This window comes from Paramormyrops kingsleyae, chromosome 25 (genome assembly GCF_048594095.1).
Source record: "Paramormyrops kingsleyae isolate MSU_618 chromosome 25, PKINGS_0.4, whole genome shotgun sequence".
Lineage (NCBI taxonomy): Eukaryota > Metazoa > Chordata > Actinopteri > Osteoglossiformes > Mormyridae > Paramormyrops > Paramormyrops kingsleyae.
Genome location: NC_132821.1, coordinates 10,882,742 through 10,901,474, shown reverse-complemented (window position 1 = coordinate 10,901,474; position 18,733 = coordinate 10,882,742). Strand labels below are relative to the sequence as shown.

At 43.0% G+C, this 18,733-nt stretch overlaps 2 protein-coding genes and 1 long non-coding RNA gene across 3 annotated transcripts; all 3 read left to right on the top strand.

Moving 5' to 3' along the window:
• The first annotated feature begins 5,480 nt into the window (after positions 1 to 5,480).
• Positions 5,481 to 9,358, top strand: LOC140582745 (uncharacterized). The gene is made up of 5 exons (XM_072707058.1): positions 5,481 to 5,500; positions 5,537 to 5,740; positions 5,872 to 6,119; positions 6,218 to 6,732; positions 9,338 to 9,358. Exons 1-5 carry the CDS (start codon positions 5,481 to 5,483, stop codon positions 9,356 to 9,358), a joined length of 1,008 nt encoding a protein of 335 aa, XP_072563159.1.
• Positions 9,359 to 12,195: 2,837 nt separating this feature from the next.
• On the top strand, positions 12,196 to 12,674 carry LOC140582954 (uncharacterized). Its single transcript, XR_011985758.1, has 3 exons — positions 12,196 to 12,299; positions 12,383 to 12,502; positions 12,584 to 12,674. It is a non-coding gene; the product is annotated as an uncharacterized lncRNA (long non-coding RNA).
• A 105-nt stretch (positions 12,675 to 12,779) lies between these two features.
• On the top strand, positions 12,780 to 18,733 carry LOC140582744 (uncharacterized). The gene is made up of 5 exons (XM_072707057.1): positions 12,780 to 12,799; positions 12,836 to 13,039; positions 13,171 to 13,418; positions 13,517 to 14,031; positions 18,713 to 18,733. Exons 1-5 carry the CDS (start codon positions 12,780 to 12,782, stop codon positions 18,731 to 18,733), a joined length of 1,008 nt encoding a protein of 335 aa, XP_072563158.1.

Genomic DNA, 18,733 nt, shown 5'->3' with positions numbered 1-18,733 from the left:
TTTTTGGCAAGATCATCATTTTGATTGTTTGCTACTCTTCCCAAAAGTGATGTGGGTAGATTATTCCACCATGCAAGGTCGGGCAGATTATTCATTCATCAAATTTAAAGCTCTTAATTTCTAATCAATTGGCCCAAGTACATCCTGATTGCACTGTACTATTTTCTTGTATGCAGTTTTTATGTGAAATAACTCTTTAAATGTGAAATAAAGTGACACTTTTCTAGTATAATTGTTTTGGGGTTTTTTTTGACAATGTATAAAGTTTAAGACCTTGTCGCTGCCCCAAGTATTACAGTAGTTTAAGTGCGACACACAGGTCACTTACTCAAGCGGTTAACATCAACATCTGAGATGAGGGGTAACAGACTTCGGAAGGGCCTGACAATCTGTACGGATGCCTAGAATGAGGTCTGTTTGAGCTCCTACCTCAGGCTATAAAGCCAAATTAAGCATCAAATTAAAGCACAACATTTGTGGTCCACACAGAGACCAGACACATGTCAATAGCCCCAGCAGTTTTAGAGTAACCCTTCAAAATATTTGGAGCATTATAGACTGGGCCACTACCTATCTGATGCGTGGCACACTGACCTGTAATACACCGCAAATACACCAAAGCACGTGACGAACTGAAACACACAGCCCGTCTACTCAAATAATCACGCTTTTATTTTACAGTTTGCAAGGGAATTAGCAGGATAACCTTAGCAAAATCACAGAGGTCAAAGCAATGACAGACAATATAAAATGTACACAGGCAAATAAAGCTGACAACCTACAGTATTTGTGGAGCATAAAAACATGATGACCGTTTTAAGGAAAAATAACCTCAACTATTTTACCAGTGCGACCCACAGGTTACTTACTGAAGCGGTTAACATCAACATCTGAGATGACGGGTAACAGACTTCAGAAGGGCTAATTATGATATATATAGTTGATATACAATTAGAGTATTAAGCTTGTCCTAACTTGTATTAAATTATAAAGTTATTAAACTTATATTAGACATATTATATATATGATGTTATTTATCAAAGACATTGAGCACTAAACAATGGAGATGACAATTGGAAATTCAACTAAAAGTAAGTAATAAGCAGAAGAAAACAGGGAACAGGGCCACACAGGCAAGTTAGCTGTAGTTGTGAGCAAATTACAATGATGCAAATATTTTTAATCCAACTATTTAGTTACAAATTCCTCAGCCTGGGAGTCATCAGCATTTGAATCAAGCAGGTCAGTTACTCAAGTCGTTAACATCGGCTTCTGAGATGAGGGCTATTGTTTCCTTGATTGCTGTTTTTCACCTCTCTGCGATGCACATGCACGGATACCCATCCCCCAACTATCTGCCAGCGCAACAATTAGGCTGAGATCAGGTAAACAGAGTGACTAAAATAAATGTATTAAACAACCAGTAATGCCGAGCAATACACCAAAATATTTGGAACATTATACACTGAGTCTATCCTGCTAATATTAGTAGTCACTGTATGTCAATTTGTCTGTGTCACAACAGTACGGATTAGAACAATATATGGTACCATCAGTAATGCGATCTGGGCCCTTTAAGGCTGGCTCGCTCCAAATAGTGAGCGAGTGCGAGAGTGGGTTAGAGCAAGGCGGCGGGGAGGGGGGGCGAATTCGTGCAGAAATTTCGGGGTAAAAACGGCGAAATCGAAATTGGATCATACTGCCAATATTGCTCAGAATCGCTGTAGCTTGGTATGCGGGCCGTTGCGGTTGCTTACCGTGACCGACACATAAGAAAGCAAACATTCTTTATTACCATCCTATGTATGTTAAATTACGATCTTCCACATTAATCAAGAGATTGTAAAACTGACAATATTACAGCTCCAATAGCTTATATTAAAGTCACACAAGAGTCACAACATGGTTTTGAAATGGCAAAGACAGACACAAATGAAATGTATGTCAGCAAGCAACATAAGGGATCTTTTGTTTGGGTAGATTTATATTATATTAAATAGGCTACTATATTTTTGTGGTGTGGTGGCGAAATCGTGCAGAAGTTTTATAACTGCACTATCGATTTATCACCTTATTTAGAAATAAAAATTCAGTTCTTATCCTTTTTAAAAGTTATATTGTTTGAAACTGTCTTCCAGTGGAAGTGTCCCTCAGAGTGACACCGGGGGTGGAGTGGGGTGGGATGGGGTGGGCGGGGCTACGAGGGGGCGGGGGGGCGGTCAGAATCGTATATTAAGAGGAGACCTCCGCATGTACAGTCACTCTACCTCTGCTTCCAGCGAGACAAGAGCTCCAGATTCTGCTCAAGATTTCATCTTTTGTTGAACAACTCGTGAAGAATGGCTTCCAAGGCGTAAGTAATTACGATCAATTTATTATTGCTTTTGAATGTGTAGAAACTGTGTTGTTCATCTTTGTATGTAGTTTACTGACACTGCTTAAGTCTCTTAAACTGACTACAGTACTATTGTTTAAACTTAAATTGCATCCACTACAAAACTAAAACAATATTTCGAAGCAACTTTTTTTAATTACAAAAACTCATCTTTTTAGAAAGACATTTTATAGATTCTCCTATTTAATCTCTTTATTTTTACTCTGTAGCACTTTCAGATTGCTAAAATATAAGGGCTTATATTGCTTGATATAAATGTAACTACAGTCGAACCTCGTTACAACATACCCCGTTTATAACGTTTACACCAATACAACGTTCAAATTTCGATGTCCCGAATTCGCGTATTGCATTATTCCATTTGCCGGTATCGCTTAGAACATACACCTTTACAGCGTAAACTTCGATATAACGTATGATTTTCAGAGGAAAATAGGCAAACTGACCATCGTTACAACGTACAGCCTCATCTTCCGAGCGCGTGCACAATTCAGAATCGGCTGTTGCCGGCCATCTACATCGCTTAGCAACGCCTAACTGTATGAACCTATCCTCACGAAGCATTCCACGCCGGCCGCACTTCTTGCATGCAGCCCCCGTTCCATTCATTTTGAGGGACCTGGTTACAACATACTATGGTTATAACGTACAAATTCTTAATGTCCCCCGAGGTACGTTGTAACGAAGTTCGACTGTAATTAGTAAAAATCTTTTAGTAGTTGTGATCATGTAGTTTACTAATTACTTTTCTCAGTCTGGGACCCATCAGGATGACAATAGATATGCAAATGTTATTTATCCAAACCACTGAGGAATGAACAATGTTGATGATGATGACTGGAATGGGTCCTGAAAATCATGAATTAAATCTAATCTTAAGTAACACTTCCTTGACTGTTACATAAAACTGTTAATTGTTTTTTTTTGTTGTTGTTTTTTTATATCCGCAATACTTCCAACAGGCATTTCCTGCTCTGCCCCGTGTGCAAGAAGACACAGGCAAGCCTCTCGGTGCATCTGACTAGGGTGTGCATGAAGAGATCTTCGAAAGAAGCCATCCAAGAAGTAGTGGAGAAGGCAAAGCAGGATGCGCTTGAAGTTCTGCAGTGGGGCAGGGTGTTCAGCTACAGGCACCTGCGAGACATTATGGATGATGCTAATCCTATGAGCAGGTTGGTGGGAAAACTCTTCAGTCTTTTTTACACATCTCGCTTCGTTTCTTCAGTATGACATTTACTAACAGTTTTTTTTATTTACTTATTTATCTGAAAGGATGATCCAGGAGCTGGAGCGTCGCCACATGGTGGTGCCTGACACCCCCTCCCCAGCAGTAGCGGCGCAGACCAGCAGTGTTCCTGTGATGGCTGGTACAACCGTGCAGCGACCGGAGAGCTCGGCGACTGAGCAGTCGGAGGACGCAGTCAGTGTCAGCAACGGCGAGATCTTTCAAGTGTGAGTATGAGTGTCTCGGATTTGCAGCTTCATTGATACCTTTTGCTTTTGCTTGTGAGCCAATTGAAGGTGCAATTTTAAGACGAAATATGTTTTCCACATGGCAGTACCCGGGAGGTGCAGTGGCCACAGACCTCCAGGCACATGATGCAGGAGAAGGGACTGCACCGGAAACATTCTCTGGACCATCCCCTCCTGAAGGGCTTCGCCGCATACTTGGAGAAGGATCTCCTGATTGAGAATTTCAAGCAGACGGTGAGGTCTCCCATAAAAGTTCACTCTATTATTTTTTGGAGCTTTATATCTACGCAATATATTCATTAAGTAATGCCGATCTTATTTTCCAGGTGGAAAACGTCAGCAGGTTCATGTTTTTTGTGAACCCTGAAGAGCCATCCCTTGAATTTCTGAGGGAGAGGGAGAGGACGAAGCTCTTCTTTCGGGAGCTGACTGAGGCTGGTCTCTCCAGGCAGACTCAGGTCAACTACATGAAGAGCCTGAAGAGGTTGGTAGCATGTAGATTTTTAACAGTATATTGTAGGTTTGTGTTGTATTGTCGTATCTGTTTTCTTCAAGGAAGTTCAGTCCTCCCACTATTGTCATGGTGGCATGTACAAGTTTATGTACATATGGATACTTACATACATGTCCTTCCTCTGACAGATTCCTCAAGTACCACACCGTGGCCACCGACCTCCGGCGTGACAACATTGCCTTGTGGAATGAGGCAATGTTCTTCGTGGAGTACCTGGGCTCACTCCAGCAGAGCTCTGCAAAGTTGGTGAGTAAGGAGATGACGCAAAGGAGGTAAGTTCAACTGTCAACACCCGTTAAATTCCATATTATGATTTGATTATACATCTCCTCTACTGTGTTTAACACACTCATAATGTTTTTTTTTTATCTCCCTCACTGCTCCTGGAGTGCACTGCATGGAGAAGCAGAGCCATTTTACATTGTGAGCACATTTTATTAAAATGTGTACTGTATTGATTAGGATTGACAGTAATTGAATTTTCTTCTCCCACCCACATAGTCATGTCATTCTCACGGGGATGAGCCCAGAGAAGAGTCCAGAGGACTGCTGGGCCGTGCTGAGGGCTGCCAAGAACGACTTCTTGGCAGTCCTTGGCAAGGTGTATCCAGAGGAGATGCCCCTGGAGTGTGCAGAGTGCTGCCTTGTCCTCTACTACCTGGAGGCCACGGTGATTCTGAAGCATCTCCAGCCACCAGGCGTGGTGGAGCACATGACCGTAAGTGTTGTATTCTTTTTGTCTTCACTTTTCCTTTTTGCAGATACTCTTATTTATCAGTGGGACATCATTGTATTGTGTAGGTCCAGGAGTGGATGACCAGGAGCACGTCCGAGGCCGACCATACGGTGATTGTGGTGAAGGAACACAAGACGTCGGCGCAGCAAGCGGCCACGTTTGCATTGTCCTCTGAGGAGGAGACGGTAAGTATATCAAGTTTGATAAGATTTATTTCATAGTTTATTTCAAGAGCAGCGATTTAATCTGTTTTCCTCTGCCAACAGTGGTTCGACATCTACTTCACCCAGGTACGGCCACAGCTCCTGAGCTCCAAGAGGAGCCGGACGACACTGATCATCATGATTAATTCCCCCTATAATATGTTCTACATACGTGTTGTGTGAGACGTATTAATAAATGTATTTTTGTATTTTAGATACAAGCTGGATCCAGTCACCTACCAGACGGCCCGGCGCATCTTTGAGACGGCCACCAAGGACTTGACGGACCAAGAGAAGTCCTTGGTGGCCGATTACCTCACTCATTCCACTGCGACGGCTGACGAGCACTACCGGATGAAGCAGTCGCGGAATGTGGTGCTGGCCAGTAAGCTGCTGAAGAAGCTGGCAGGTGACTCAAGGTAGGCATGTTTTCTGTTTGTCAACACACTTACCAACATCAAGACACACAACCAAAGCCCTCACCACTGAACACTAACCTTAAACGTTTGTGGGTTTTTTTAAATTTTTTTTATTTTTATATTTATCTCAGCGCTGACTCCGCAGAGGAAGGACCCAGCTGTTCTGCCCGTGGTGCCGCACGGGATGCTGCCCTGGCATCCAACCAACAGATGGATGTCCAGGCAGCGTTCGATCAGCTCCTTCGGACCCACCCCGTGACCCTGGATGGCGACATCCCAGACAAGACAGCACGCTCGCAGACGTCGGGCCGGTTTCAGCGGCAGCTCTATGATCGCTGGCTGAAGGCCCAGATGAGGATGCGCGTACGGCATGTCTTGTGTGAGTATTGTTTGTAGCACTAATGACATTTTTTACTGTGAAACGGTCCTATCTACATAGGCTTCTTAACTAACAACAATTTACTTTGTTCTTGACAGCACACTTTGGCAGACGGCAGCCCACCGAGTCCCGGGTCGACGCTTGGATCAGGAACCAAGGCTGGAAAAGTAACGTTCCCAGCGCGGCCAGCGTTCTGAAGGACTGGAGACCAGTGGGTTCGGTGGACACTGCCGTGGACTCTAGCCACATCCAGGAGCTCATCCACAACCAGAAGTGGAAGGGACTTGTGGTGATGGACATTGCGGGGAAGGGGAAGGGAGTCTGCGCCACCCGGCAGTTCCAGGCTGGTGAGGTGGTGTGTGACTACCACGGGCCGGTAGTCACAGCCACTGAGGGCCAGCGGATTCACTCATCGACGAAGGAAGAAGAATCTGGCTACATGTTCTTCTTCCGGAACAGCCATAAGTCTGAGTGTGCCTGTCACCCGGGCATACAGCCTTTTGGTCGGCTGATTAATCATTCCCATAAGAAGGCCAACCTCCGGCCAAGACTGTACAGCCCAGCCGTCGGGGGACAGGATGTTATTTTGCTTTTGGCCCTGAACAGGATTAATGTTGGGGAGGAACTGTTGTTCGATTATGGGGTGCAGAGGAAATCGTTCAGGGGAGAGGGACTGAGAACCATTGAGAACATGTAGTTAATTTTTGGCAAGATCATCATTTTGATTGTTTGCTACTCTTCCCAAAAGTGATATGGGTAGATTATTCCACCATGCAAGGTCGGGCAGATTATTCATTCATCAAATTTAAAGCTCTTAATTTCTAATCAATTGGCCCAAGTACATCCTGATTGCACTGTACTATTTTCTTGTATGCAGTTTTTATGTGAAATAACTCTTTAAATGTGAAATAAAGTGACACTTTTCTAGTATAATTGTTTTGGGGTTTTTTTTGACAATGTATAAAGTTTAAGACCTTGTCGTTGCCCCAAGTATTACAGTAGTTTAAGTGCGACACACAGGTCACTTACTCAAGCGGTTAACATCAACATCTGAGATGAGGGGTAACAGACTTCGGAAGGGCCTGACAATCTGTACGGATGCCTAGAATGAGGTCTGTTTGAGCTCCTACCTCAGGCTATAAAGCCAAATTAAGCATCAAATTAAAGCACAACATTTGTGGTCCACACAGAGACCAGACACATGTCAATAGCCCCAGCAGTTTTAGAGTAACCCTTCAAAATATTTGGAGCATTATAGACTGGGCCACTACCTATCTGATGCGTGGCACACTGACCTGTAATACACCGCAAATACACCAAAGCACGTGACGAACTGAAACACACAGCCCGTCTACTCAAATAATCACGCTTTTATTTTACAGTTTGCAAGGGAATTAGCAGGATAACCTTAGCAAAATCACAGAGGTCAAAGCAATGACAGACAATATAAAATGTACACAGGCAAATAAAGCTGACAACCTACAGTATTTGTGGAGCATAAAAACATGATGACCGTTTTAAGGAAAAATAACCTCAACTATTTTACCAGTGCGACCCACAGGTTACTTACTGAAGCGGTTAACATCAACATCTGAGATGACGGGTAACAGACTTCAGAAGGGCTAATTATGATATATATAGTTGATATACAATTAGAGTATTAAGCTTGTCCTAACTTGTATTAAATTATAAAGTTATTAAACTTATATTAGACATATTATATATATGATGTTATTTATCAAAGACATTGAGCACTAAACAATGGAGATGACAATTGGAAATTCAACTAAAAGTAAGTAATAAGCAGAAGAAAACAGGGAACAGGGCCACACAGGCAAGTTAGCTGTAGTTGTGAGCAAATTACAATGATGCAAATATTTTTAATCCAACTATTTAGTTACAAATTCCTCAGCCTGGGAGTCATCAGCATTTGAATCAAGCAGGTCAGTTACTCAAGTCGTTAACATCGGCTTCTGAGATGAGGGCTATTGTTTCCTTGATTGCTGTTTTTCACCTCTCTGCGATGCACATGCACGGATACCCATCCCCCAACTATCTGCCAGCGCAACAATTAGGCTGAGATCAGGTAAACAGAGTGACTAAAATAAATGTATTAAACAACCAGTAATGCCGAGCAATACACCAAAATATTTGGAACATTATACACTGAGTCTATCCTGCTAATATTAGTAGTCACTGTATGTCAATTTGTCTGTGTCACAACAGTACGGATTAGAACAATATATGGTACCATCAGTAATGCGATCTGGGCCCTTTAAGGCTGGCTCGCTCCAAATAGTGAGCGAGTGCGAGAGTGGGTTAGAGCAAGGCGGCGGGGAGGGGGGGCAAATTCAGGCAGAAATTTCAGGGTAAAAACGGCGAAATCGAAATTGGATCATACTGCCAATATTGCTCAGAATCGCTGCAGCTTTCCGATGGTATGCGGGCCGTTGCGGTTGCTTACCGTGACCGACACATAAGAAAGCAAACATTATTTATTATCATCCTATGTATGTTAAATTATGATCTTCCACATTAATCAAGAGATTGTAAAACGGACAATATTACAGCTCCAATAGCTTATATTAAAGTCACCCAAGAGTCACAACATGGTTTTGAAATGGCAAAGACAGACAGAAATTAAATGTATATAAGCAAGCAACATAAGGGATCCGTTGTTTGGGTAAATTATATTATAGTATACTATATATATGTGGTGTGGTGGCGAATTCGTGCAGAAATTTCGGGGTAAAAACGGCGAAATCGAAATTGGATCATACTGCCAATATTGCTCAGAATCGCTGTAGCTTGGTATGCGGGCCGTTGCGGTTGCTTACCGTGACCGACACATAAGAAAGCAAACATTCTTTATTACCATCCTATGTATGTTAAATTACGATCTTCCACATTAATCAAGAGATTGTAAAACTGACAATATTACAGCTCCAATAGCTTATATTAAAGTCACACAAGAGTCACAACATGGTTTTGAAATGGCAAAGACAGACACAAATGAAATGTATGTCAGCAAGCAACATAAGGGATCTTTTGTTTGGGTAGATTTATATTATATTAAATAGGCTACTATATTTTTGTGGTGTGGTGGCGAAATCGTGCAGAAGTTTTATAACTGCACTATCGATTTATCACCTTATTTAGAAATAAAAATTCAGTTCTTATCCTTTTTAAAAGTTATATTGTTTGAAACTGTCTTCCAGTGGAAGTGTCCCTCAGAGTGACACCGGGGGTGGAGTGGGGTGGGATGGGGTGGGCGGGGCTACGAGGGGGCGGGGGGGCGGTCAGAATCGTATATTAAGAGGAGACCTCCGCATGTACAGTCACTCTACCTCTGCTTCCAGCGAGACAAGAGCTCCAGATTCTGCTCAAGATTTCATCTTTTGTTGAACAACTCGTGAAGAATGGCTTCCAAGGCGTAAGTAATTACGATCAATTTATTATTGCTTTTGAATGTGTAGAAACTGTGTTGTTCATCTTTGTATGTAGTTTACTGACACTGCTTAAGTCTCTTAAACTGACTACAGTACTATTGTTTAAACTTAAATTGCATCCACTACAAAACTAAAACAATATTTCGAAGCAACTTTTTTTAATTACAAAAACTCATCTTTTTAGAAAGACATTTTATAGATTCTCCTATTTAATCTCTTTATTTTTACTCTGTAGCACTTTCAGATTGCTAAAATATAAGGGCTTATATTGCTTGATATAAATGTAACTACAGTCGAACCTCGTTACAACATACCCCGTTTATAACGTTTACACCAATACAACGTTCAAATTTCGATGTCCCGAATTCGCGTATTGCATTATTCCATTTGCCGGTATCGCTTAGAACATACACCTTTACAGCGTAAACTTCGATATAACGTATGATTTTCAGAGGAAAATAGGCAAACTGACCATCGTTACAACGTACAGCCTCATCTTCCGAGCGCGTGCACAATTCAGAATCGGCTGTTGCCGGCCATCTACATCGCTTAGCAACGCCTAACTGTATGAACCTATCCTCACGAAGCATTCCACGCCGGCCGCACTTCTTGCATGCAGCCCCCGTTCCATTCATTTTGAGGGACCTGGTTACAACATACTATGGTTATAACGTACAAATTCTTAATGTCCCCCGAGGTACGTTGTAACGAAGTTCGACTGTAATTAGTAAAAATCTTTTAGTAGTTGTGATCATGTAGTTTACTAATTACTTTTCTCAGTCTGGGACCCATCAGGATGACAATAGATATGCAAATGTTATTTATCCAAACCACTGAGGAATGAACAATGTTGATGATGATGACTGGAATGGGTCCTGAAAATCATGAATTAAATCTAATCTTAAGTAACACTTCCTTGACTGTTACATAAAACTGTTAATTGTTTTTTTTTGTTGTTGTTTTTTTATATCCGCAATACTTCCAACAGGCATTTCCTGCTCTGCCCCGTGTGCAAGAAGACACAGGCAAGCCTCTCGGTGCATCTGACTAGGGTGTGCATGAAGAGATCTTCGAAAGAAGCCATCCAAGAAGTAGTGGAGAAGGCAAAGCAGGATGCGCTTGAAGTTCTGCAGTGGGGCAGGGTGTTCAGCTACAGGCACCTGCGAGACATTATGGATGATGCTAATCCTATGAGCAGGTTGGTGGGAAAACTCTTCAGTCTTTTTTACACATCTCGCTTCGTTTCTTCAGTATGACATTTACTAACAGTTTTTTTTATTTACTTATTTATCTGAAAGGATGATCCAGGAGCTGGAGCGTCGCCACATGGTGGTGCCTGACACCCCCTCCCCAGCAGTAGCGGCGCAGACCAGCAGTGTTCCTGTGATGGCTGGTACAACCGTGCAGCGACCGGAGAGCTCGGCGACTGAGCAGTCGGAGGACGCAGTCAGTGTCAGCAACGGCGAGATCTTTCAAGTGTGAGTATGAGTGTCTCGGATTTGCAGCTTCATTGATACCTTTTGCTTTTGCTTGTGAGCCAATTGAAGGTGCAATTTTAAGACGAAATATGTTTTCCACATGGCAGTACCCGGGAGGTGCAGTGGCCACAGACCTCCAGGCACATGATGCAGGAGAAGGGACTGCACCGGAAACATTCTCTGGACCATCCCCTCCTGAAGGGCTTCGCCGCATACTTGGAGAAGGATCTCCTGATTGAGAATTTCAAGCAGACGGTGAGGTCTCCCATAAAAGTTCACTCTATTATTTTTTGGAGCTTTATATCTACGCAATATATTCATTAAGTAATGCCGATCTTATTTTCCAGGTGGAAAACGTCAGCAGGTTCATGTTTTTTGTGAACCCTGAAGAGCCATCCCTTGAATTTCTGAGGGAGAGGGAGAGGACGAAGCTCTTCTTTCGGGAGCTGACTGAGGCTGGTCTCTCCAGGCAGACTCAGGTCAACTACATGAAGAGCCTGAAGAGGTTGGTAGCATGTAGATTTTTAACAGTATATTGTAGGTTTGTGTTGTATTGTCGTATCTGTTTTCTTCAAGGAAGTTCAGTCCTCCCACTATTGTCATGGTGGCATGTACAAGTTTATGTACATATGGATACTTACATACATGTCCTTCCTCTGACAGATTCCTCAAGTACCACACCGTGGCCACCGACCTCCGGCGTGACAACATTGCCTTGTGGAATGAGGCAATGTTCTTCGTGGAGTACCTGGGCTCACTCCAGCAGAGCTCTGCAAAGTTGGTGAGTAAGGAGATGACGCAAAGGAGGTAAGTTCAACTGTCAACACCCGTTAAATTCCATATTATGATTTGATTATACATCTCCTCTACTGTGTTTAACACACTCATAATGTTTTTTTTTTATCTCCCTCACTGCTCCTGGAGTGCACTGCATGGAGAAGCAGAGCCATTTTACATTGTGAGCACATTTTATTAAAATGTGTACTGTATTGATTAGGATTGACAGTAATTGAATTTTCTTCTCCCACCCACATAGTCATGTCATTCTCACGGGGATGAGCCCAGAGAAGAGTCCAGAGGACTGCTGGGCCGTGCTGAGGGCTGCCAAGAACGACTTCTTGGCAGTCCTTGGCAAGGTGTATCCAGAGGAGATGCCCCTGGAGTGTGCAGAGTGCTGCCTTGTCCTCTACTACCTGGAGGCCACGGTGATTCTGAAGCATCTCCAGCCACCAGGCGTGGTGGAGCACATGACCGTAAGTGTTGTATTCTTTTTGTCTTCACTTTTCCTTTTTGCAGATACTCTTATTTATCAGTGGGACATCATTGTATTGTGTAGGTCCAGGAGTGGATGACCAGGAGCACGTCCGAGGCCGACCATACGGTGATTGTGGTGAAGGAACACAAGACGTCGGCGCAGCAAGCGGCCACGTTTGCATTGTCCTCTGAGGAGGAGACGGTAAGTATATCAAGTTTGATAAGATTTATTTCATAGTTTATTTCAAGAGCAGCGATTTAATCTGTTTTCCTCTGCCAACAGTGGTTCGACATCTACTTCACCCAGGTACGGCCACAGCTCCTGAGCTCCAAGAGGAGCCGGACGACACTGGATGACCTGGGAGGAGACAAACGGTTCTTCGTCTCCACCACAGGCAGGCCGGTGTTCAACGCTTCGAATGACCTCAACCGGCTGCACCAAAAGTGAGCTGATCATCATGATTAATTCCCCCTATAATATGTTCTACATACGTGTTGTGTGAGACGTATTAATAAATGTATTTTTGTATTTTAGATACAAGCTGGATCCAGTCACCTACCAGACGGCCCGGCGCATCTTTGAGACGGCCACCAAGGACTTGACGGACCAAGAGAAGTCCTTGGTGGCCGATTACCTCACTCATTCCACTGCGACGGCTGACGAGCACTACCGGATGAAGCAGTCGCGGAATGTGGTGCTGGCCAGTAAGCTGCTGAAGAAGCTGGCAGGTGACTCAAGGTAGGCATGTTTTCTGTTTGTCAACACACTTACCAACATCAAGACACACAACCAAAGCCCTCACCACTGAACACTAACCTTAAACGTTTGTGGGTTTTTTTAAATTTTTTTTATTTTTATATTTATCTCAGCGCTGACTCCGCAGAGGAAGGACCCAGCTGTTCTGCCCGTGGTGCCGCACGGGATGCTGCCCTGGCATCCAACCAACAGATGGATGTCCAGGCAGCGTTCGATCAGCTCCTTCGGACCCACCCCGTGACCCTGGATGGCGACATCCCAGACAAGACAGCACGCTCGCAGACGTCGGGCCGGTTTCAGCGGCAGCTCTATGATCGCTGGCTGAAGGCCCAGATGAGGATGCGCGTACGGCATGTCTTGTGTGAGTATTGTTTGTAGCACTAATGACATTTTTTACTGTGAAACGGTCCTATCTACATAGGCTTCTTAACTAACAACAATTTACTTTGTTCTTGACAGCACACTTTGGCAGACGGCAGCCCACCGAGTCCCGGGTCGACGCTTGGATCAGGAACCAAGGCTGGAAAAGTAACGTTCCCAGCGCGGCCAGCGTTCTGAAGGACTGGAGACCAGTGGGTTCGGTGGACACTGCCGTGGACTCTAGCCACATCCAGGAGCTCATCCACAACCAGAAGTGGAAGGGACTTGTGGTGATGGACATTGCGGGGAAGGGGAAGGGAGTCTGCGCCACCCGGCAGTTCCAGGCTGGTGAGGTGGTGTGTGACTACCACGGGCCGGTAGTCACAGCCACTGAGGGCCAGCGGATTCACTCATCGACGAAGGAAGAAGAATCTGGCTACATGTTCTTCTTCCGGAACAGCCATAAGTCTGAGTGTGCCTGTCACCCGGGCATACAGCCTTTTGGTCGGCTGATTAATCATTCCCATAAGAAGGCCAACCTCCGGCCAAGACTGTACAGCCCAGCCGTCGGGGGACAGGATGTTATTTTGCTTTTGGCCCTGAACAGGATTAATGTTGGGGAGGAACTGTTGTTCGATTATGGGGTGCAGAGGAAATCGTTCAGGGGAGAGGGACTGAGAACCATTGAGAACATGTAGTTAATTTTTGGCAAGATCATCATTTTGATTGTTTGCTACTCTTCCCAAAAGTGATATGGGTAGATTATTCCACCATGCAAGGTCGGGCAGATTATTCATTCATCAAATTTAAAGCTCTTAATTTCTAATCAATTGGCCCAAGTACATCCTGATTGCACTGTACTATTTTCTTGTATGCAGTTTTTATGTGAAATAACTCTTTAAATGTGAAATAAAGTGACACTTTTCTAGTATAATTGTTTTGGGGTTTTTTTTGACAATGTATAAAGTTTAAGACCTTGTCGTTGCCCCAAGTATTACAGTAGTTTAAGTGCGACACACAGGTCACTTACTCAAGCGGTTAACATCAACATCTGAGATGAGGGGTAACAGACTTCGGAAGGGCCTGACAGTCTGTACGGATGCCTGGAATGAGGTCTGTTTGAACCGCATCATAACAATTGTAGTTGCACTTAGAGTTAAATTGATTTGAACATTCAAAGCAGCTCATATTTGCAGCTTCCCAGCGAGAGACAAGACGTGATCGAGATGTCTGCCCTGAACGCCACTGTGTGCCTCTGGAGAATCGACTGGCTCCTGCCAAATGGGGCAGTCAGTGTCCGGATTGCTCCGGAAGACATCCCCGGTTCAGTTAGCCATGGTAAGGACGGCAAAGTGATGCCCAGAATAGCTCAGCACTCGAAGAATGAAAGTCAGAATAGGGTTGGCTGGTCTTGTTGAATCTTGCAGTCTGTGATAACTATCTTATTTTTGAACTACATGTCTTAGGATACTAGATAATAAAATGGTTGACTTTTAGGCAAACGGTGATTTGTTACCATGAAGCAGTAAAAATACGGGGCTCTTTTCGGCATGTCTGCTGTATTGTATAATGAAATCAGTAAAATCTGTCGCTGTGATGTGTGGATGGATGAAGTTTTAACTTCTTTTTTTTTGACTGGCTATATTTACCATAATATAAGCTGCACAGAAATGGTCCTCATATTGTTTTAAAGCTATTGTCCAGCTCTATAGGTTGAACAAATAATATGCCATCCCCATACGAATAATTACCATGGGTTATTAAAGTATTAAAAATTCAATAACAAAACACCTGTATTTCAAAATTGATCAATTTTTTAAATAAATCTAGCAAATAATGTCATGAACATCTCCAGAAAATTTGGTCTTTGGTTTTTACGTTGTTGCTGAGACATCATTACTTAATTATGTGAAATGTCTATCAAAACCACAGTTCCTTACAATGCTGTTAGCAGTAGCAGAATAGCAGTTAGTGATCAAGGCATGGTACAGGGTTATTATTTTTCATGACAACTTCAACTATTGCCAGAACTAGCTGTGGAAATATAATTTAAATTAAAACATTTCAAATTACTATCAAAATTGAATAAAAAGACAATATTGCCAAAGTAACTGGGGAAAAAAGAGAATTAATGACACAGTCAGAATAGTTTATTTTCCTCTTAAGTTTACACCTTTGACTAGACACTGGCCTACTAAAAAGGGCCTTCATTTGTCAAAAAGCCTGAACAAAACAAAAATAAATAAACTAGATTGGCTTTTATGCTACTAGGGCGAGGAAAGCATTTCAACATTGGTGTAATAATGCATAAGATACATCAGTTTCCAGTGTGTTTTTTCGCTGTTGTTCTGCATATCAGGGAATCTGTGCACTAACTGGTGTGTTTTTATAAGTCAAGTTCCCCTGTTCAAACGCAGGCGGCCCGATTCAAGACCAGCGCATAAGTCTCCCAAGCTTGCGTTTCTTGTATCCAATAAGATGGCAGAATTTTTCTCAATGTGCAATACTGACTGCCAAGTGTGATATCTGTGATGTATGTGATGTAGTTTTGTTGTAGAGTGACATAAGGATTCACTTGAATTAAATGTGCTGTCCCCTGTCTTTTTAACCCCAAAGGACGAACCAGCACCAGTGGTGGAGGCCATCGGAGGAAATGCCGCACTGGGCCGCCGGCACCCAGCTCCATCACCGTGTCTGCCGCCACTTCGTCTACTCCCTCCCCGGTGGCAACCAGCAGGGGTCAGCAGGGCTCAGGACGCCGTAGAAATACGGCGGGAGGCCGGTCAGGACGTAGAAATTGGCGTAAAAAACAAAAGGGGCCATTTACAAAAAATTTACAGAATCTAGTACGCTTCAGTAACTGCAAATTGGGAAACCCGTTTGACTCAACCCAAGTGGGTGAGAAGATCCCGTGTGAGGATCTCACCCAGAGTGACGACGAGGTTGCAACCATCCTGTGTCGCACTCCATCTATGTCAGAGCCTGAGCCTGAGCCCTGCTCACCGGCCTTCTCCTCCACTTCATTCTTAGTTCCGTCACCCATCCCATCCTCTTTTGTCTCCTCTCCATCTCCATCTTTTTTTACAGACTCTCCTCCTCCGTCACCACACGTAGTCTCACATGTAAGCCCAGCCCCACATCCATCTTCAACTCCGGCCATGGTTCATCCCACCCCTCCGTATCAGGTTCCAGCGCACCCCTCATCTCAGCTGGTTACGGGTCCGACACCCCCATTTATGTCCCCTTCTGTTGTTTTTGAAAAAATGGAAAGATTCAATAAGTTGCATAACTATTATCTTAGCAACTACCCTAAAATGACCTATGAGGCCAAGTGCTTAACTTACCATTGGTGTATTCAGTTTTGGAGTGAGTTTTTAAATGCAATTTCCATCTGCAAGCAGGGGAGGGACCAAAACCTAGAGGCTCACTACACGTATGTTGACAATTGGGTTGATGAAGCTGAGGTGATATTTCCTAATGATGCGCTGGACCAGCTGAGTGCCATCCCCGGGGTCCTGGAGTTGGCTGTGGAGATGGGCTATCTGTGTGATGTAAATAGTTTTTTATGTGGAGCATAAAAACATGATGACCGTTTTAAGGAAAAATAACCTCAACTATTTTACCAGTGCGACCCACAGGTTACTTACTGAAGCGGTTAACATCAACATCTGAGATGACGGGTAACAGACTTCAGAAGGGCTAATTATGATATATATAGTTGATATACAATTAGAGTATTAAGCTTGTCCTAACTTGTATTAAATTATAAAGTTATTAAACTTATATTAGACATATTATATATATGATGTTATTTATCAAAGACATTGAGCACTAAACAATGGAGATGACAATTGGAAATTCAACTAAAAGTAAGTAATAAGCAGAAGAAAACAGGGAACAGGGCCACACAGGCAAGTTAGCTGTAGTTGTGAGCAAATTACAATGATGCAAATATTTTTAATCCAACTATTTAGTTACAAATTCCTCAGCCTGGGAGTCATCAGCATTTGAATCAAGCAGGTCAGTTACTCAAGTCGTTAACATCGGCTTCTGAGATGAGGGCTATTGTTTCCTTGATTGCTGTTTTTCACCTCTCTGCGATGCACATGCACGGATACCCATCCCCCAACTATCTGCCAGCGCAACAATTAGGCTGAGATCAGGTAAACAGAGTGACTAAAATAAATGTATTAAACAACCAGTAATGCCGAGCAATACACCAAAATATTTGGAACATTATACACTGAGTCTATCCTGCTAATATTAGTAGTCACTGTATGTCAATTTGTCTGTGTCACAACAGTACGGATTAGAACAATATATGGTACCATCAGTAATGCGATCTGGGCCCTTTAAGGCTGGCTCGCTCCAAATAGTGAGCGAGTGCGAGAGTGGGTTAGAGCAAGGCGGCGGGGAGGGGGGGCAAATTCAGGCAGAAATTTCAGGGTAAAAACGGCGAAATCGAAATTGGATCATACTGCCAATATTGCTCAGAATCGCTGCAGCTTTCCGATGGTATGCGGGCCGTTGCGGTTGCTTACCGTGACCGACACATAAGAAAGCAAACATTATTTATTATCATCCTATGTATGTTAAATTATGATCTTCCACATTAATCAAGAGATTGTAAAACGGACAATATTACAGCTCCAATAGCTTATATTAAAGTCACCCAAGAGTCACAACATGGTTTTGAAATGGCAAAGACAGACAGAAATTAAATGTATATAAGCAAGCAACATAAGGGATCCGTTGTTTGGGTAAATTATATTATAGTATACTATATATATGTGGTGTGGTGGCGAATTCGTGCAGAAATTTCGGGGTAAAAACGGCGAAATCGAAATTGGATCATACTGCCAATATTGCTCAGAATCGCTGTAGCTTGGTATGCGGGCCGTTGCGGTTGCTTACCGTGACCGACACATAAGAAAGCAAACATTCTTTATTACCATCCTATGTATGTTAAATTACGATCTTCCACATTAATCAAGAGATTGTAAAACTGACAATATTACAGCTCCAATAGCTTATATTAAAGTCACACAAGAGTCACAACATGGTTTTGAAATGGCAAAGACAGACACAAATGAAATGTATGTCAGCAAGCAACATAAGGGATCTTTTGTTTGGGTAGATTTATATTATATTAAATAGGCTACTATATTTTTGTGGTGTGGTGGCGAAATCGTGCAGAAGTTTTATAACTGCACTATCGATTTATCACCTTATTTAGAAATAAAAATTCAGTTCTTATCCTTTTTAAAAGTTATATTGTTTGAAACTGTCTTCCAGTGGAAGTGTCCCTCAGAGTGA

Bases quoted from the DNA above. Each gene is read 5' to 3' on its own strand.
- LOC140582745 (XM_072707058.1), top strand. From the start codon at position 5,481: ATGTTCTACATACGTGTTGT. The intron at 5,501-5,536 runs GTGAGACGTATT...TTTGTATTTTAG, and splicing joins ATGTTCTACATACGTGTTGT to ATACAAGCTGGATCCAGTCA. The intron at 5,741-5,871 runs GTAGGCATGTTT...TATTTATCTCAG, and splicing joins AAGCTGGCAGGTGACTCAAG to CGCTGACTCCGCAGAGGAAG.
- LOC140582744 (XM_072707057.1), top strand. From the start codon at position 12,780: ATGTTCTACATACGTGTTGT. The intron at 13,419-13,516 runs GTGAGTATTGTT...TGTTCTTGACAG, and splicing joins GCGCGTACGGCATGTCTTGT to CACACTTTGGCAGACGGCAG. The intron at 14,032-18,712 runs GTTGGGGAGGAA...ACTGTCTTCCAG, and splicing joins TGGCCCTGAACAGGATTAAT to TGGAAGTGTCCCTCAGAGTG.